The sequence below is a fragment of the Lepidochelys kempii genome, chromosome 8 (assembly GCF_965140285.1).
Source record: "Lepidochelys kempii isolate rLepKem1 chromosome 8, rLepKem1.hap1, whole genome shotgun sequence".
Taxonomy (NCBI): domain Eukaryota; kingdom Metazoa; phylum Chordata; order Testudines; family Cheloniidae; genus Lepidochelys; species Lepidochelys kempii.
Genome location: NC_136387.1, coordinates 91318254 through 91337491, shown reverse-complemented (window position 1 = coordinate 91337491; position 19238 = coordinate 91318254). Strand labels below are relative to the sequence as shown.

Sequence of the window (19238 nt, the reverse complement as noted above, 5' to 3'; positions counted from 1 at the left end):
CCACAGCCAGTCTGGTATCAATGGGATTCCTCTTTCTGGATGGGTTTACAAGGAGCTTCTCTCTTCACACTAATTAATGGCCCTCTCCTGTATGGTGATTCATGCAGTCATAGAGGCTCGTAATACATCCCTTCAAAAATTACATTACAATATGGAACACAGATATTACAAATAAGATTAATGCATGCAGCAACTCACAAGCATTCAATAGAATCCAAACACTTTCTTACAATTCTAATACCTATCCTATCAACATTAACCCACAAGTGAGCCAGATTTCAGCTACAAAGATATCAGAGTTCAGCAGAGACATGGGGACTTTGGCATGAGCTGGTGCCTGGTCTGCCAGCATCACAGGGCCTCATTATGTTTTCACGCGGTTGTAGTGCAATTGAGTTTTAGTGAGTAACTCCTGATTTATCTAAGTGAGAGGAAAAGCAGGTATATATGATTTCCTACACCTGTTCATATGATTGAGATGTAAATACAATTTGTTCTATATTGAGGTACAGCAGTTGTATGCAGCTCCCTGGTCCCTCTCTTGAGCTATACTCAGCAACAAGGGATTCACATCTACTTTTGTCGACAATATCTTCCATGCCCCAGAAAAAAGCTTGTGGCTATAAATCACACTCATGTATATCCTACCTTCATAGATTTTTAAAATCAAAAGGACCATTATCATAATGTAGTCTGTCCCCCTGCATAACATAGGCTATAGAATTTCTGCATCAAATCCATAACTTCTGGTTTAATGTGGCACTGTCAGAGTGTGTGCTGTAATAAATATCAAACTCTGCATTGATACATGTTGGTGGTTTAATGTGTTAGGATTGTACGTTATCAGAAACCTAGAATTTCTGGGGTTGTGCCTTAATCTTCTTTCTAAGGCTCTGTTAGAGGTTAAAATCGAGAAATCCTAGGTATGCTGAGGAGTGACTAACCCACAGAAACATAAAATTTGTTGGGACAATTATTTTGTCCACCCCCCAACCATCTACCCCACACAACAGTTTAGTATAGTTCTTCAGCTAGTGCATTAGTTGAGACATGCTATTTATGCATAATCTATGTAAGGTATTTTCACTGAAGGAAATGGAGCTTTTTTGTTTGTTTTGGGGGAGGAGTTTTTGTTTTGCTTCACAAAGTCATTGGTTCTTGCAAACCTATTTGTTTTTTGAAAATATTTGAAAATTACCAACAAATACTTGGAAGTCCACTGAGTTTTTTCCAAAGAACCAGAAGTTGATATAGTATTCGAGCATTGAAATCAGCCACCGAGCTAATATTGGTTTGTTTGTATTCCTGATTGACAAAGCACTCATGGGTTGAATATGTGCATTTGAATTGTCCAAACCACCCTGGAATACAAATGAACTGGAGTTTTAATGCATGAATTCTGACTGTAAAAGCAAATTTTTGTTACTTTGCATGCCGTATTTGGTATACTGCAGCTGGGAAACTGAGATACAGATTAATATGAAAAAAATACACAAAGTCTGAAGTGGGTGAAAGAGATGAACAGTTAGGAGAAAAGCTTGGGCATATATTAGGGAGTGGATTACGGTGCAGGAGATGAGGGCGAGAGATGTAGTTGGGGGTGGCATTTTGGAATTCTTTGAAAATGAGGAGGTGAAGTATGAGATTAATGTAGCAGAGTGGAAACTATTGTAGAGATCCAAAAAGGAGCCAGGGGGAAGATGTAGCTGGAGCAATTGGAAAGGAAGATTATGTTGGCAGCTGCATTTTGGATGTAATGGAGCAGAAAAGTTGGCAATTGGGGAAACCAGAGAGGACGAGGTTGTAGTAATTAAGACAGGAAGTTATGAAAGCATGAACTAAGTCATTTGCAGTAGGGGTGCACAGGAATGGATGAATGAGGGAAAGAGTCCAAAGAAAACAATGGAAAGATATGGGGAAAGAAGGCATCAATATGATACTCAGATTACAATTTAGGTGCTAGGAAGGATGTTAGTGTGTCAACAATGACAGAGAGCAAGAAGAGAAGAATTTAAGGGGAAAGATAAGATTGTTTTTATGATAATAATACCTAGCTCTTACATACCACTTTCTATCACAGATCTCAAAGCACTGTACAATGGAGCTCAGAATCATTATTGCCATTTTACAGATGGGGAAACTGAGGCACAGAGTGGTGAATTGACTTTCCAGAGCCAGGATTAGAACCCAAGTCTCCAGAGTTCCAGTCTAGTGCTCTATCCACTAGGCAATGTAGTCTTGATCCAGAATATGTTTGGTGTACATCCAATGAAGTGACTGGATTTATGTTGGGATGAATTTAGACCATTGAGTGTGAGGTCATTATAATAAATATATATATATATATATATCAGTAATGACCTCACACTCAATGGTCTAAACTCACCCCAATGTAAATCCAGTCACTCCAGAGTCAGTATCATCTATCTATCTATGGAGTTGTCAGACTGAAGAGAAGGTGAAAGATTAGGAACAGGGAGATGGATTTGGAGGATGGATATAGTGCTATTAGGTTAACCAGGAACATCCTGGTGGTTTCAGATGATGCTGACTCTAGAGCAAGGGACAGAATAGGCTGTAAAAATAGTGGCGACCGATTGGACAGTAAGCTGTGTAAGATCTTTATCACAATCCAAATTTTGAAAATTGCTTGGTGAATCATGGCAAATAACTCTAGAATGTGGAGTTGATAAAGGGTGTTGGAGATTTCAATAATATTGGCTATATAAATACTCATTTTTATAAGTGCCTTAACTGTTGTTGCTTTTCTCCGAGCCAGAAAATTATGTGTTCAAGTAGCAGTATGGATCTTGAACTTTTTGCTCTTTGCTAACATTGCAGGTCTGTGCTCAATGGCTCATTCTTTAGATGACAAGTTAAGCAGAGATTCCTGCTGCCAGTCTATTGGTGACTGTCAAGGCCAAAAGAAAAAGATGTCTTATTGCTGAGAACATAATATTTCCCCTATTGCCCATAGAGTCTCATCACCACAAGATCCCATGAAACTACTCATTATGCTTAAAGTTAGACAAATACCCAACTCTAATTTCTGAGGTACATAGGAACATGTGAATTGCCAGACACACGGTCCGTCTAATCCAGTAACCTGTCTCCCACAGAGACTAGTACCAGAAGCTTTAGAGGAAGGTGCAAGAGACTCCACAATAGACAGATGTGGCATAAGCTCATCCCCTTTTCTTCCCCCCCCCCCCCCCCCAACCTCTGTATTGCATCTAAATTAAGTACTTATAGCCCTGGATAATCTTGTTTTACATGTAAATGTCCAGTTCTTCTTTCAGTCCTCCTAAATTCTTGGCTTCAGCATCATGAACTAGCAAAGAAGTTCCATAGTGTAATTGTGTGTCATGTGTAAATAGTATCACATTACAGAATTAGAGCCTTGATATCTCTGGTTTTGAAGAAATTTAATTAAGAAGCTGATGTGACTTCTTTTTTTTAATAAAGTTACCCTTTTCCCTGTTTAGGATGTCAGAAACAAAGCTGACAAACAGACGTTGATGGTAGATCAGCAGGATTTGGTGGAGCAACTTCCAGAAAATGTATGTGTGTTTGTATTTGAGGGTGAGGTTGAGGGAGGGGAGTTCAATTGAAGACATTTTTGTTGTATTACAATTTACATAACTAGGGTTCTTCTATAACCAAGAAGAGATTGAATTAATTCCTATTTGAACACTGAATGGTTTAAAAACATCCTTCTCTTTAAATATGTAGAAATAGTCATGCAAGACTGTGTTAAGAATACAGTTTCTTGTTTTTAAAAATTCAGAATGTTGTCTCACACAGATAAGTCTCTTATACCAAATGAAATTCCATCAGACTTTCTTTGCAGGCATTTCTGGATTTACAGTATCAAACCTACCCAATTTGGCTCTTTTAAAAATATTAAATATTCTTAAACTGAATTGTTCTATTGCTAATCCAATTAATGTAAAGATTTTCATACTTTGCTTTAATCGATAGCTACAGCTGATTTCAGAACAGCACATGCTACCTTTGTATTTTTTTATTTTAACAACTGAACTATTTTGATTTCTCCTTTCAGGTCCTCAATCAGTTAAAACAATCAAAGTCTTCAACCAAAGTACCCATCAGTTTACATGAGATATCTTTGGCACCAACACCTTCTTATCTTTCTCCAGAGACAGAGTTCACCAGCCACAGTGAGAACCAATTATTTCTTTCTGCAAGATAGCTTACATTAATGGCAAAGTTACCCAGTAATATCATAGCAAGTACTGTCAAAATGAGCTATAATATCCTGCTATAACTGGGATTGTTTTAGTCCTCCTTAGGCATGTTTTGCTTTATTCTTTTTATTTTGATGTTCCAAAGGGTCAATCATAGAATCATAGGACTGGAAGGGACCTCAAAAGGTCATCTAGTCCAGTCCCCTGCACTCATGGCAGGACTAAGTATTATCTAGACTATTCCTGATAAGTGTTTGTCTAACCTGCCCTTAAAAATCTCCAATGATGGAGATTCCACAACCTCCCTAGGCAATTTATTCCAGTGCTTAACCACCCTGACAGGAAGTTTTTCCTAATGTCCAACCTAAACGTCCCTTGCTACAATTTAAGACCATTGCTTCTTGTCCTATCTTCAGAGGTTAAGAACAATTTTTCTCCCTCCTCCTTGTAACAACCTTTTATGTACTTGAAAACTGTTATCATGTCCTCCCTCAGTCTTCTCTTTTCCAGACTAAACAAACCAATTTTTTCAGTCTTTCTTCATAGGTCATGTTTTCTAGACCTTTAATAATTTTTGTTGCTCTTCTCTGGACTCTCTCCAATTTGTCCACATCCTTCCTGAAATGTGGCACCCAGAACTGAACACAATACTCCAGTTGAGGCCTAATCAGCACAGAGTAGAGCGGAAGAATTACTTTTCATGTCTTGCTTACAACAATTTAACAATTTTTTTTAATATAAAAAGGTTTGAAACATTTTCACCATTATTTAATACTCTTTTAAAAGTTTGAAGGAATTTTTCTTTCCATATTGATTTCCTGTTCCATTGGTAAACAGTAGGGTTTTTTCTTCATTGTAGTAATAATAATAATTAATAACTACAAGAACTTGATCATAGATCGTTTAGTTTTTGTTTGCCAAAAGGATGGTCATCAGTAATATCAGAAGTGCTCTTGTGTCACAAATATCTTGGGCCACTGTTGTTTTGGATAGTTGCCTTTTGCAGCTGCAGAACAAAAGTGTTTCAACAGTGCATATGAACCATGTCTAGTTCTAAGTGACAAGTTGATTAAAAAAAAAATCCTGAATTTAAGCTTGAAAAATTCCCTGTGTTTCATTGTCGTGACACTGCGTTGTCACATCCAAATGCAACATGTTTTGTCATACTGATCAAAATCACACAAGTCACATCTCAATTCTGAAGTCAATTTCACACCAGATTCTAATAGTTCTAAACTCAGATTCTAATAGTTAGTTCTAAGCTCAGATGTTGTCTTTACAGTATTCCTCCAACATGACTGTGTAGGGATGTTTAGAAAGTTTTTGCTCTTAAATTACTAATGTGCATCCTTATTAGATCAATTATATGTACATTTAATATTGCTGACTAATTTCTTTTTCTTTTAATGTTTTTAGGCAATGTATTGCAACCTCTGTTGCCAGTGGATCCAGCCACATGCCCAATTGTTCCTGGGCAAGAGATGACTATAGAAATATCCAAGGGGCGATCAGGCCTTGGTCTCAGCATTGTTGGAGGGAAAGATACTCCACTTGTGAGTTTATTGAGCTATTATTCATTACCTTAATTAAGAAGCAGAAAAAATAAGGAAAAGAAAATTTAGAAATAAGCAATACCATATATCCAGTAATCCTCTGCTAAATTATTCAGTGTTGTGAATGGCATACAGCTGCTTTCATAATAAATTTGGTAGTTTTGCCTGATATGTAAGATTAAATATGCATTATTTCCTTTTAAATTGACAGTTCTATATATTTTCACTATCTTCCATTACCATCATAATTATCTATGTACCCCATTTTCTACAATTTAAGCCATATAAATTAAAGGTTTTGATGAGTTCCCATTGCTCACTTTTATTATTCCTAGAATGAGCTCTATTTATTTTACACATAAGCCTTCTCCCTCTCATTTTAAAAAAGTAATGAAATTGTAAATTATTTAATCTGAAACGTCCATGACTGGACCACAAAATGAATGTCATGGCTTCGCTTTGTGCTAATACCTACATACTTTAGAAACATAAATGCTTATTTTGTGCTCTGTTTAAGCAGGACACCTACTAAGTCCCTGTCAGCACCACCCAAGGCTGGACACAGATTGGCAAAGATAACTTTATTACTTTTGTGTGTGTTCCTTTGTTTAGTCTACCCCTCTAGCCATGCTGCTTAAAAAGTTCGATTTTTTTTTTGTCAGTACCATCCCAATTTGTATTGTATTCAGCACCATTAAAGTATATCATCAATATGCAAGTTCAAAAGGTTAGCTAGCCTCAGAGGTGAAAGTAAGCTGGTATGCTCTGGTATGGCGTACCGGCAAGAGCTGGTGCGCTGTACCGGGACCGGCTTTCCCAGATGGCAATTTAAAGCCCTGGGGTAGTGGCGGCAGGGCGGTGGCGGGGATTTAAAGGGCCCCGGAGCTCAAGCCACTGCTACCACCCTGGCCCTTTAAATCCCCGCTTGAGCCCCGCTGCCCAAGCCCTGGGGTAGCGGCAGCGGGGATTTGGAGGGATTTTAGAGGGCCGGAGCAGTAGCAGCGGCTGGAGCCCTGGGACCCTTTAAATTCCCGACAGAGCCCAGCCGTCGCTACCCCAGGGCTCAGGCAGCAGGGCTCCGGAGGGGATTTAAAGGGCTCAGGGCTCTGGCAGCCGCTACCACAGTGGAGCCCCAGGCACTTTTAAAGCTCTGCCAGAGCCCAGAGCCCCGGGACAGCGCTGGCAGCCAGGAGCCCCCAGGGCCCATCAGTAATTTAAAGGGCCCGGGGCTCCACTGTGGTAGCGGCAGCTGGAGCCCTGGGCCCTTTTAAATCGCCAGCGAGCCCTGGGGCTTTCAGCCACCTCTGCAGCTGGTAGCTCGAGGATGTTTTAAAGGGCCCCGGGCTCCCAGCCGCCACTACTGCAGATGGAGCCCCGGGCCCTTTAAATCAAGATTTAAAGGGCCTGGGGATTTAAGGCCACGCCTCTTCCGGTTGAGGCCATGCCCCTGCTCAGGACTTCGGAATACCGGTAAGTCCCCTAACTTACGTGCACCCCTGGCTAGCCTAAACCTTTTCCTTCTTTGTGCTAGGTGATTTGCTATTTTAGTTCTTCACTCTTTCTCGGAGAGATACAAGACTATAATTTAACAGACTGTCAACATGAAATTCTTAGTGTCAGCAAATTGAGTCTAGAGTTCTCTGTTGCAGTCTGCCTGAGCATTGAGTCATCTTGAATTTTGCCATAAAGTGTGTTAAGCTGATAGAGTTGCTTTGTAATCTCTTTACATACGATTATTCAAGAAAATACATAGTAATACGTCATTAAGCAGTGAGGTCTGTTGTTACTCTCAGCAGGTACAACTTGAAACATTTCAGAGGAAATCGCATCTTAAGCAAAATATAAATGAGAGGGAGAGAGATGGATCGGCACAACTGGGTGATTTTGTTTTATAAAGTGTAGGCCATGTCTTGGTTTTATAATATTAGAACCCAGATCTGAAGTAGTTCAGAATTTTGGTCCCATTTATCTGAAGCTCCAAAATGTGTAGGGTTCCAATAAATGATTCTCCTTCAGGTGGAGTTCGGCAAAACTGGGTTGAGCTGGTTCAAATTTTTCAAACATCATTGGTTCAGTTTTGGTTTTGTAAAAGTGTGGGATAGTTTATGTCCAAGTTCCATTTTATCAAGATCCCTAAAACTCAGGGGATTCATATATGGGGTTTTATATTGAGCCATCTCTCTGCTTCTTCATTTAAATGTTTTCAAATTCCAAGTGACATCCTGTCATAAATAATCCATTGTAAATCTTTCCTGAAAATTTCATACTAATGAAATACATAAAGTTTCTGCCGAGGGGCAAACAGGAGAAAAACAAACAACACTGTGCTGTAACTTCAGTAGCTATTATAGACTGGGTTCTGTGTTTTGTTAGATTATTTATTAAAGTGTCAACCTAGAAATTTGTAAAGAAAACAATTTATAAAGTTATCAACTTGCTTCCAGCAATAGGGAAATTCATCTGTATGAAGTAAATTTTCACACATGTCTGACTTTCTTTTTTAAGTTACAGGACCTGCCAAAATGAATCTTAGCTGGTCTTCATCTTGTTCATTTTGAGCATTCAAAAGCATGCCGTAATACTTCATAGTAAACAAGTTGCTCTTATTAGACCATAGTCTGGTCTGCTAATTTACTGTGGAGACCTACGAGATTCTTTCTTCAGTTACATGCACACAATCTCTCTTCGCTTCAGTGGGACATGCATATGCATAACTACAGACAAATTGTAGCCCTAAAGGGGCCAGATCTTCAGCAGGTTTATTTTACTTAGCTCAGTTAATAGAGCTGATTTACACCATCAGGTGACCTGGGCCTCAGTATTTTGATGCCATGTTTGTCACTAGGGCAAAGAGATAATAATTGTTTAGTAGTGTGATGGTGAAAACTGAGAGAATAATAAAACAAAACCAGGAGCTGGTGGAGGGAAATACCATCTGTGTTTGTTAGGAAAATTTCTCCTCCTCCCTCTGGCTCTGTGGGATATAAGGTGAGAACAAAGGAGTGGAACTACTGGTAGCTAATTAGTATGTCCCATGCTTCTTTTCGTCCTTTGCTTTCAATTCTGTGGGATAGGTGGGTAAATTGTATATTTGTAAAGCCAAAATAACTGACTGGTAGCTTCACTACTTGAGAGTTATTTGATACTCAGAGCCATAGATATCTGCAGCCACTTCAGTCCTATTTATGTGACAGGAAATTGTGCCCATGGCCCATAGTTTTCCATAGTGTAGGGCAGTTAATTTGAAGCTGGCTTGCACAACATGGTTGTATTTGATACTTTAAAAATATATATTTTTTAAATGCAGCCAATGGGAGTTCTTGAGGTCAGGGAGCAAGGGAACAGGAGCACTATCCTGTAGGCCTCCATTTACTCTGTACACTCTCATGTCTGAAAGAGATAGGGAGTTGATGTCTTTCATCCCTAGAGTATAAATGCTACAGGTAGAAGGTAGGAATGAGATACCTATTGTAGGTGTCCCAGAGATGTACTCTATATGGGGATAGGCAAGCAATGGTAGAGCAAGAGCAGGCTTGTGCAAATGGCACTTCCTTTCACATCGAAGTGGCTGAAAAATTCCCCTCTGCACCACCCTCTCAGAAAATGAGATGGTAACACATATTTCTGCTTTCCTTTCCTTCAGAGTTACAGTTGATCCTCCATGTGTTTTGTGTGTGGATAACTTTGTGGAAACGTTTGAGGGGGGAATTATGTAGTCATTGAGTTGTGACGAATAGGTTTTTGAGTGATATACCTTGGCTCACAATATTACTGTGATGTGCCAATATCACAGCTGATCCACGAAGTGTATTTTTGCTAGGGCTGTTAAATTAACCTAGAAAGAAAGGTAGCGTAAGAACGCGAAGACCTAGCCCAATATGTTTTTAAATACATTTGCAGCCAAAATTATTTGTTTAATTACTCATTTGCTGCTCTGTTTTTTTTACTGTTAACCCTAGTGAACCACAACAGTGAACAGTCATGGAGTAGAAATGTCCAGTTAAAAATTATTTTGAAGCTCCTTTAAGTTTATGATATACTGCCAGTAAATCTGGCAGCCCTGCAAAAATAAGCACCTCTTAAAAATGAAACACATTCTATGACTTTTAAGTTATAACCTTGAATATCATCAAAAGTCACAAACTAGAGGCATTAAAAATATGGCAGAATGTTGCAGGGAGGTTAATTTGCACAGGAAATTAGAATGCAGTTTCTTAACTAAGATATAGTCGACTGAAAAGAAGACCTTAATATTCTGTTTAAAAAAACTTGTCAATGCATTGTAATTGAGTATTCTGGCTGCACTCAAAGGGGAAGCAGGAGTGCACCAGGCAGAACTAATGTAATTATTGGGAGGACAGATCTGGAGAAGTCAGGACTGTCCTTGGAAAAATTGAAATGTCTGTCAGCATTTTTGCTGGGACTGTCTTCTCTTCTTGGTGCTCTCCTGGCATTTAAGGAGGAGTAGTTATTTCTTTTCATTCTGAGGGCTGGTTTTCCCACTTATCTTACATTGCAACTCTTCAACACATGGTCTTTCCTTTATAGCAGTTAAATTCAGCAAGCCTCTGTGTGAATTTGGCCAGCAATGAATTCTGTAAGAGTAGTGTGGTAAGGCTTCTCCTTTCCTTCCCAGTAAGTCATATAAACAGTCTCCTTTAACTTAGGGTGTGGGAGTAAAGAACAACAAAAGAACCTTAGGAACCCCCCTGGCATTACATAGCACCTACTCAAGGCCCCATACACCACAGCAACATTAACCTAAATTCTGTGTTAAAGGGCCTGGATTCTGTGGTGTGTGAGGCTGGAAGTTCTGTGACAGCTTCAGATAAAGTTTTAAAAATGGAGCATTTTTATGGATTTAAATATGAAAATGAAAAACACAACCAAAAGGGTACTCTGTTAATCAAATTTGGTATTAAGTTTAATTTTATGGTGCCCCAACATTTTTAATTCTCAATTTACCGAGGAGCACTCTTGAAAATGCATACAGTATCTTCACTGTAGAATTTGTTGGAAAGAAGTCAAGCTGCAGGGATTGGTACCAGGTAGGGGACCGTTTAGGGCTTTTAGCACCCTGAGAAGCCTTAGGTTGGTTTACGGTGGTGAGAAATGTTTCTGCTAAAATGTTCAGCAGTGAAATAGTTAACACTGTTGACTTTTAAGTTGGCATCATTAAGTTTCAGGGTCAACACCACTTTGAAAGCAAGTTCACACCTCTTAAAGCCATTTTTTCAGGCTGTTTGCAAATGACTACATCGGTTACACTCAGTTGAAGTTTTGGAGGTTTTCTGTACAATCCCTAATAAGAGCTAGTGCTAAAATTTATTTTTAATGGAATACATTTGTTGAGTTACTCTACTGATGAAGAGAATACTATTGTTCCCCTGAGGATAGTAGTAATATATTGCTCCTAAATATTAGACTATTAACACTTTGTACCATTACACAATGAATGAAACTATAAACAAAAATGGCTATAGAAATCTTACGTTTTAATTTTTTTTTAATTATCCAAGAGAAGAAGCCGATGTGGTTTTGAGGGTAAAATATTTAATTTTAATTTCTGAACCATGCTTTTATAGCCATCTGATGGGTGTAACTAAAATGTCATACTTAACTGATAGGTGCAGTTTGAACACTGGAAGCCAGAAGTTACTTCTAATTATGGCTTGGAAAGTTCTGTGGATTTTCAGGAAATCACTTACTCCCTTTTCACACCTAGTTTTCCCTGTCTCCAAGATGGGGATAATATCTACCTCTTGGGTTGTTTCATGAATTAATGCTTTTGATGTGATTTAAAAGTAAAAAGTTATAAGTGCTAATTATTATTACTAATGAAAGTTTGGGTCTGGTTAATGACACTAGAGATTTGTAGGCAGTAAAATATTTGCCTCTTGGCTCTGTCTGATGTTGTTATAGCTATACCTGGATATCAAATATATACATATACAAGCATGCTACTGTGATACTGTATCATATGTGGAAAAGAGTACTTCTAAAAATGTTGATCAGTCTCATGAGTTGACCTGTTCCGAGTCCTTAGATTAACTAATGCAATTGGGAACAAAAAGTAGTCATAAAGGCATCATCCTCTTGGCCTTTGTGAATTCTTAATGCATCAATGAGGTGGTTTGTTTTTTTTAAGTCTGTGTGAATTAAGTATCTGTGATCATACTTCTGGGATTTACATAAACTTCTTAAATACTATGTGCTTTTGGGGGGCACCATTAAAGTTAATGGGAATGTTTACTGTTAACTTAAATGCGAGAATTATCGGGCCCTTTGTTTCCATCTCTTTGCCGAATGATGTGCACTCAGGGAAGGAAGACATAAGTTCATCTCATTCTTTTTAGTTTTCAGTCTATGAAGTATACTGCTAATCAACAGGTAGTCAAGGTTGTCAGTAATCATTAAATAGAATTATACGGTAGATGCTTTAATCTTTGTGCCAGTAGGTAGAAACTTTGAAAGCTGTGTTTAAATAAGATACTAGTCTCATTTAATATTGTTAGAACCTTGTTTAAACTTAATGTAATTTCTCTAAACTTTAACTTTAAAATATGGTTCTGTAGGAACATGCTAATGGAGATAGAAAACTGTAAGTTGATAGTGCCTTTGATGTTTCAAGCAGTTAGAAAATTCTTCAGCATTCTGGATAGTTTTGCCTCGGTGTGGGCTAACTTAATTGTGTAGTTGTGTAAAATGGTTCAGATGGGCCAGTGTAGATTGCAGATTGGACAGGTATCCCATATAAGTGAATTAATTGTGAGTTGTTAGTCTTATCATCAAATTTATAAAATACGAGGCAATTTGATAAAAGCTGCATTAACGCCTTTGACTTGGGGAATAGGATTGGTTTCTTGAATGGATAATGTAAAAATGAGATTGGTGGGTTCATCCTTGCTCCTAATGAATGTTGACCCACAACAAGAAAACTTACATACAAGTCATCACAAAGAGGAGTCAAAATAAACAAGTGTTGCAGATCATATACTTGATAGCCTTAGTAAACTGTATCCTTCACAAGAGCTCTATCTTGCCAAGAAGTGTCTGCCTTTAGAGGGTCAGTCACTTTCAAGAACACAAACCAATGACCAAATTTAAGCTAAAGCTATTCAAAAGCAATAGGACATCTCAAAAGTGACTTCAGGAATAGCTGTGCTTCACAGGTAGCTGAAGCAACTTGGCATTTGGCTTCATGTCTCATACACTTTCATGCATCTGATCTACCCTATGATAGACATTGTGTCCTGGGTATTTTCCTTCACAATTTTAATTTAATTAAAAAAAATGAGAGTGAGAGTGTTAAAATTTTGTGCATGGTCCTGCACTTCTATTATTCCCGCTAAAGTGAGCATGTATACATTTTCAAAAACTTTGGTTTGCTTTGGCATGTGATTCATAGCTCTTTCTATCATTCTTACTTAAGTCATATATTTTTATACTAAACATCTTATTACCTTAGTTTTATTATTTCAAAATCAAAGAAGAGTTTGCAAATGTCTGTGACTGCAGACTGAAGGAATGTTAATGAATAGTGCTATTGAATTTTCAAGTTTAAGCTTTTCTGATCTTAATGAATATAACTGTAAGCAAAAATATTATGCAAGCTGAATAAAATTTGAATAAATATGGACCAGATGTAACTATAGAGGCCCATAACATGTAATACAAATATTATCCATTTCCTTAAAATAAATCTATATTTTAGCATGAACAATTATATTCATATTGAAGTTGTGGGTTAACCTTTTTTTTTTTAAATGGAACTTGGCAAGTGAACATTTCATGCAGGGGTTTGTACTTAAATAGGAAACAGATTTTTTTCTTGACCTTTTGTAGAAAAGTTTTTCAGTATTGTGAAACGAAAAATATTTTTGTTAACACCGTAATACAGTTTTACATTATATTGCCTGTTTTATTACAGTAGTGTTTTGGCTTTGCATTTTGGGTATCTGTTAATCCTTTGTGAATGTTAGACATTGCAAAGCATCTGGGTTCTGGAAAGGATTCTGCATACAGCATGGTACGTTAAATATACTACTTACATGAGGTAGGCATTTTACTATTAATCAGCCTCTGGTTGCTCTTGCTGAACTTTTGTCTTCTGGGTTACATTTAGATCTGTGAATTTAGAAACAAATACTCCTATGTAGCAAAGTTTATTTGGTGTAACTTCCTCTGCCTACAAGTAACCAGCAGCTGGATTTATTTTAAATTATGGAAAAATCCTGATATGGGGCCAAATTCTTCACTGACACCCTTCATGCAACCAGTTGGCTTCTATTGTTATTCATGAACCAGCTTTTAAAAGTGTAATGACAGATTTATAAGGTCAGGCACAAAATCTGTTTTCTCTCCCTTTACTGTGATGATTAATGATAATGAAACAATTAATGATATTTTACTTGCCTTGGGTGAGTGGATGTGCCTGTAATTCTGTAGTACTACTAATCATTGGAGGGTCCTGCCCTCTTTATCAACTTTAATAGCTATGTTTATTGGCTGCAATATACTTTACTGCATAGTGAATTTGTTTGAAATGTGTTATTCTGGGTTAGGCAAACAGTACGATCAGTTAATCAAATCAGAATAAAAGTATTTCCTCATAAGACTATGAATATTAAACAAAAGATTGCTCACATTATCATGTGTATAGTTTACTATCCATAGTTCCCTTTTGGGAAATGCTCCATTTCATATAGAATACTTCACATATTACATATTTTATATCAATAAAGTCTACTTGTGACTAAGTAACAAGAAGTTGTAAGACATAAAATACTGCCTTTAAGAGAGCCTCTGGGAATTAGTTTATTTTAAAAACCTCTGAGTTAAGAAATTCTATAGTATTGTTCTTTAAATCTGAGACATAGTAAGTAATGTGTCAAACATTAATCATATATTTTTAGACATTTATTTTCCTGTTCTCATCCCATACAGTTGTATTTGTTGTATACCTCTTTTCTCCCATTGTTTGTCCGCGGGAAATGCAAGTAACTGCACTTCTTGGGAAGCAAGGAGTTAACTCTTACCATAAGTGACAAACCTTATCAGCAGGAGTCTACCTACTTCCTTCCAGCTTTTGTCTTCTGATAGTGGCGGCATGGATCACCTGTCTCAGCCCTCCAGCTCTGCCACCTCCTCTCTCTCTTCACTAGGAGAGAAAGAACTAAAATATAGAAAGCGGTAATGGAAAAAGGATTCAGACACAAAGAAGCCAAATATGTTTTTTATCTCTGTGATGATGCCCTTGATAGTGCCAAAGTGGTGGCTAGATCTTATGGAGGTTGTGCTGGTGGTCCATCTAGATATCTGGCTCAGAGACTAGAACAACACATTGGAGACAGGGCAAATCACAATTAACTGACATCCCTTTTATGGGGATGAAGCTTTTCAGGGACTATCTGGACAAGGTAACCAAGGACCATTTGGTGTCAGCAAAAGAAGCCTCTTCATCAGAAGTTCAGGCCTCCTCCCTTGTCTAGGCCAAGGTTCTGGAAGTGGAGGATTTCTTCTCTCCACTTCCTTCTCTTCCTTAGTATTCTTCACTTCCTCTTTTGTTCTTGGCCAGCTTGGTCTCTCTTTTCTGCTTCAGTTCTTGCAGGCAGGGCTCATTCCCTTGCATCTCCCCCAAAACTCCATCCTTCAGCTTGAGCAAGCAGGCTGACTGAAATGAGGTGTTCCTCCCTTTCACCCCTCCTCCAGAACCCCAATATCTCATAGTCCTCTGAGCCAACTGAGCCTGGTATTTTACTTCCAGTGTTTCCTGGACCTGACACAGATTGAGGCTTCTGCAGAATCCTGGAGCTGTGCTTCTTCAACTAGTGGTTCCATAAGCTGTAGTTCTCTGTGGAGACCTTGCCCCATTAATCCCTTCTTATTTCCCTACCTGCCAGGTGACTTCTTTTGAATCTTTTGAAAGAGGATGACTGTCATTTATTAGTGGGGTGCATTTTAGTTTCATGATCCTTGCATTTGTTTTTTTCCTTCCCCATTGCCTCCAAACGTTTACAAAGGTCTTGACTGGTCTTGCTGCCAACTTGCATTGGGAAGAGGCTCGTGGTCACAATGCCATTTCTTGTCCTTCTGAGCAGGAGGAAAGAAATATTGCAAAGGGATTAACTCAGTTGTCATTAGCTCTCAGCAAATGATTGTTGGAGTCTCAACCCACAAACGTAGAGTTTCAGGTCTACCACTGATGGGATAAGCCTAACTGTAGATGGCTTGTGTCAGAACAGCTGGTGACATTGCCCCACAATTGTCTGTGATTCTCGAGCCTGTGGGCTCACCAGATCAGAGCTTTTCCTGTTTAGGAAGCTGATTTCACCCATCTTTCCACAGTCACACAGCTTCTCTGAAAGATTAGCTAGGACAGCCTGTGGGTAACTATGTTCATTCCCTGATGCCTGTGCTATTTTTGGTTTTTAGACTTCCAGGCCCAGATATATGGGGATCTCTGACCAATTGTTCTCTCTTCACTGACCATATGAACCAACATATTCACCTTCTGGTTTTCTTTCCTAAATCTCACTCTTCCTTGGGTGAAGCAAAGCTTCACACACTTGATGTAATGAGAGCATGGTCATTCTATCCAGACAGAACAAGATCCTTCAAGAATACATACAGGCTATTTATGACCTTTGCTGCCAGAGTCTAGAGGCAACCTATATCCACATAGAGGTTATGCGAGCGGGTCTTTGACTTCACAAGAATATGCTATGAATTATCCAGGAAAGATTCCCCCGAGCCATATTAGACCTCAGTGCGTTAGAGCTCAGGCAGCCTCCTGTCTAGGGAGTATTCCCATATCTGAGATGTGTAGAGCAGCTATGTGGAGATTGAGCCACACATTTACCACTCACTATTCCCTCATATAGGTTTCCAGATCAGATGCCAATTTTGGGAGGGCTGTCCTGCAGTCACTATTCGAGTAGGACTTCCTCTTACCCATGTTCAAGTAAATAGACAACCGCTTGTTAGTCATCAAGAGTGGAATCTGTGCGGCCAATCACTGAAAGAAGATGGAAAGGTAACTTACCTACAATAACTGTGGTTCTTCTAGGACAGAATCCATAACCCTTCCCCCACCACTATGGAGTCCTATTCCTATGAGATTCTGCACTGAAGAAAGAACTGAGGGGTGGTTGGGCCCATTGACTTTTTATGCCTTCAGGTAGAGTGGGCGTGAAGGCATGCAGGGCACTGGTGCAGTCCCAATAGACACCAGTGGCCAAAGAGAATCTGATCTTGTGTACATGCGGACTAAGGGTCAAATCTATGAACAACACATCTTGAAGAACCACAATTACTATAAAGTAAGTAACCGTTCTCTTGCTGTAATTTCCCTTGGCTTCAAGATATTCCCATCACCTTTTACTCTTGGTTCCATAAATATGGATTTTTAAAATGGCAGAAGTCTAAAGATTTCCTGTCTAACATGGAGCACTGCTGTTTGCATATCCTGGCATGTACGCTGCACCCTTCTATCATACATGAAAGCTATTAAATAGTATTTCACTTTCTGATTTGTATAGTGTTCCGAGATTAATGGAGCATGCATTGTCAAAATACACAATGATTAAAACATCTAGTGGCACTTCTCCCCCCCCCCGCCCCCCAAAGCAGTGTGTATTTTGTAGCAAAAAAAAAATCTTATTTTAAGGAACCTTTTACCTGATATATTTTTGAGCTTCTTGTTATTTAAAAAAAAACTTTTCAATTTTTTGAAAGGGGTAAGTGCTGAGCACCCATAATGCCAACGGGAGCTGCAGATGCTTACTAGCTCTGAAAATCAGGCTCTAAATATATAGTATTTTTGTTGCTTGCAGTGTTGTGTTGGTTCCAGGATATGAGAGGGATGAGGTCATACCTTTTATTGGACCAACTTCTGTTGGTGAAAGAGACAAGCATTTGAGCTTATCCAGAGCTCCTCTTCAGTATTTTTGTTCACACATAGGGTGACATGCTTCCCTTACAGTGTGGTTCTAGTAAAATGCAGATTGTTTTGAAGAAAATAGTGCAGACCAAAAATATGTGTGTATCGTCACATATGTTCCTTTATAAATATAAGAAATCACAATCAGAAAGTAAATGCATTGCAGCAGTATAGTGCCTTCGGGTGGCTGGCCCTCAGACGTTTAAAGCTCTGACGAAGAGCAAGTTGACATTCTCCTTCGGTAGATGTTCTCCTTCGGTAGCTGTGGTTTTTGTTTTGGTATCCATAGATCATGGCTTCTGTTCTTGGGACCACAAGATGTGTAGTATAGTTGATAACCCTGATATCTTTGTACATTGAAAGAAAAGGAGGACTAGTGGCACCTTAGAGACTAACCAATTTATTTGAGCATAAGCTTTCGTGAGCTACAGAAGTGAGCTGTAGCTCACGAAAGCTTATGCTCAAATAAATTGGTTAGTCTCTAAGGTGCCACTAGTACTCCTTTTCTTTTTGCGAATACAGACTAACACGGCTGCTACTCTGAAACCTGTCTTTGTACATTAAGAGAATCATTACAGATTGCCATTCAGTTGTTAGATGGCTAGAATAGGATCGTGCACAAGCCCAAGACAGAACGTAAGACACCTATATAGCATGCATATAATATGTAAACAGCTTTTTAAATATTAGCTATAATAGTGACAATCCCTATCTGTAACTTAAATGTGTTTTGATAATTTTACATGTATGGTCAAAACAGTATAATAGAATACTCTGTGCAGATAAGGCCTGATCCAAAGTCCATTGAAGACCATGGAAGACTACCATAGAGCTCAATATACTTTGGACCAAGCCCAGAAACAATAGGAGGAATGATTACTGTTTGTTTAGAACTGTAAGTTAAGTAAGACCAGTCTCTTACTTTCTTCCTTAGTGCTGTTTTAAAATCTTGACTGTGCAATCAGAATCCATTGGTTCAAGTTGTTTTCATCTACTTGACAAGTCTGATGAAAATCATCTGGCTAAGACTATGTAAGAAAAATAAGACTTTGGCAGGTCGAATGCATTTTTTTAAATCTAGAAAGTTCTTTATCAGAATAAGTGTAACAATGACAACAGTGTTCTTTTTATTATAGTATAAATTGTGACTATATAGCCCACTTAAAGTTCTAACGTGCAGGGACACCAGTTAGAAACCGATTGGCGACCCCACTGCTTTCTCAAATAATGAATGTAAGTGATTCAAGGCTAATAGTTTTTGACATTTCCTAAATCTAAGCCTTCAAGAAAGAGGGTGATATCAGTAGTGTTTTTAGATATCTGGAGATTTGTATGCAATAATATTGGGAAAGGTTGGTAACTCTGACTGGGCTAGCTGGTTTTAGGAGGAACTGTGAATGCTGCCCTTAGATTGAACACGCGCGCACACACACACAAACTACACAAAAGGAATTGAATACAGGGTCTTACAACGGAAATTGTTAGGCAAACTAAGGTATAGACAACACTACCATCGCCCTACAACAAGTATTATCA

General features: G+C 38.5%; 1 protein-coding gene across 10 annotated transcripts in view; it reads left to right on the top strand.

Annotated features, from left to right (window-relative positions):
• Nucleotides 1-19238, top strand: part of PATJ (PATJ crumbs cell polarity complex component) — a 219600-nt gene that overhangs the window by 166418 nt on the left and 33944 nt on the right. For all 10 annotated transcript variants that reach the window (XM_073357497.1, XM_073357502.2, XM_073357507.2 and 7 more), the window contains 3 exons: nucleotides 3486-3560; nucleotides 4064-4181; nucleotides 5625-5761. In XM_073357497.1, coding sequence (XP_073213598.1) covers nucleotides 3486-3560; nucleotides 4064-4181; nucleotides 5625-5761 — 330 coding nt within the window. The remainder of the gene's footprint in view (nucleotides 1-3485; nucleotides 3561-4063; nucleotides 4182-5624; nucleotides 5762-19238) is intronic.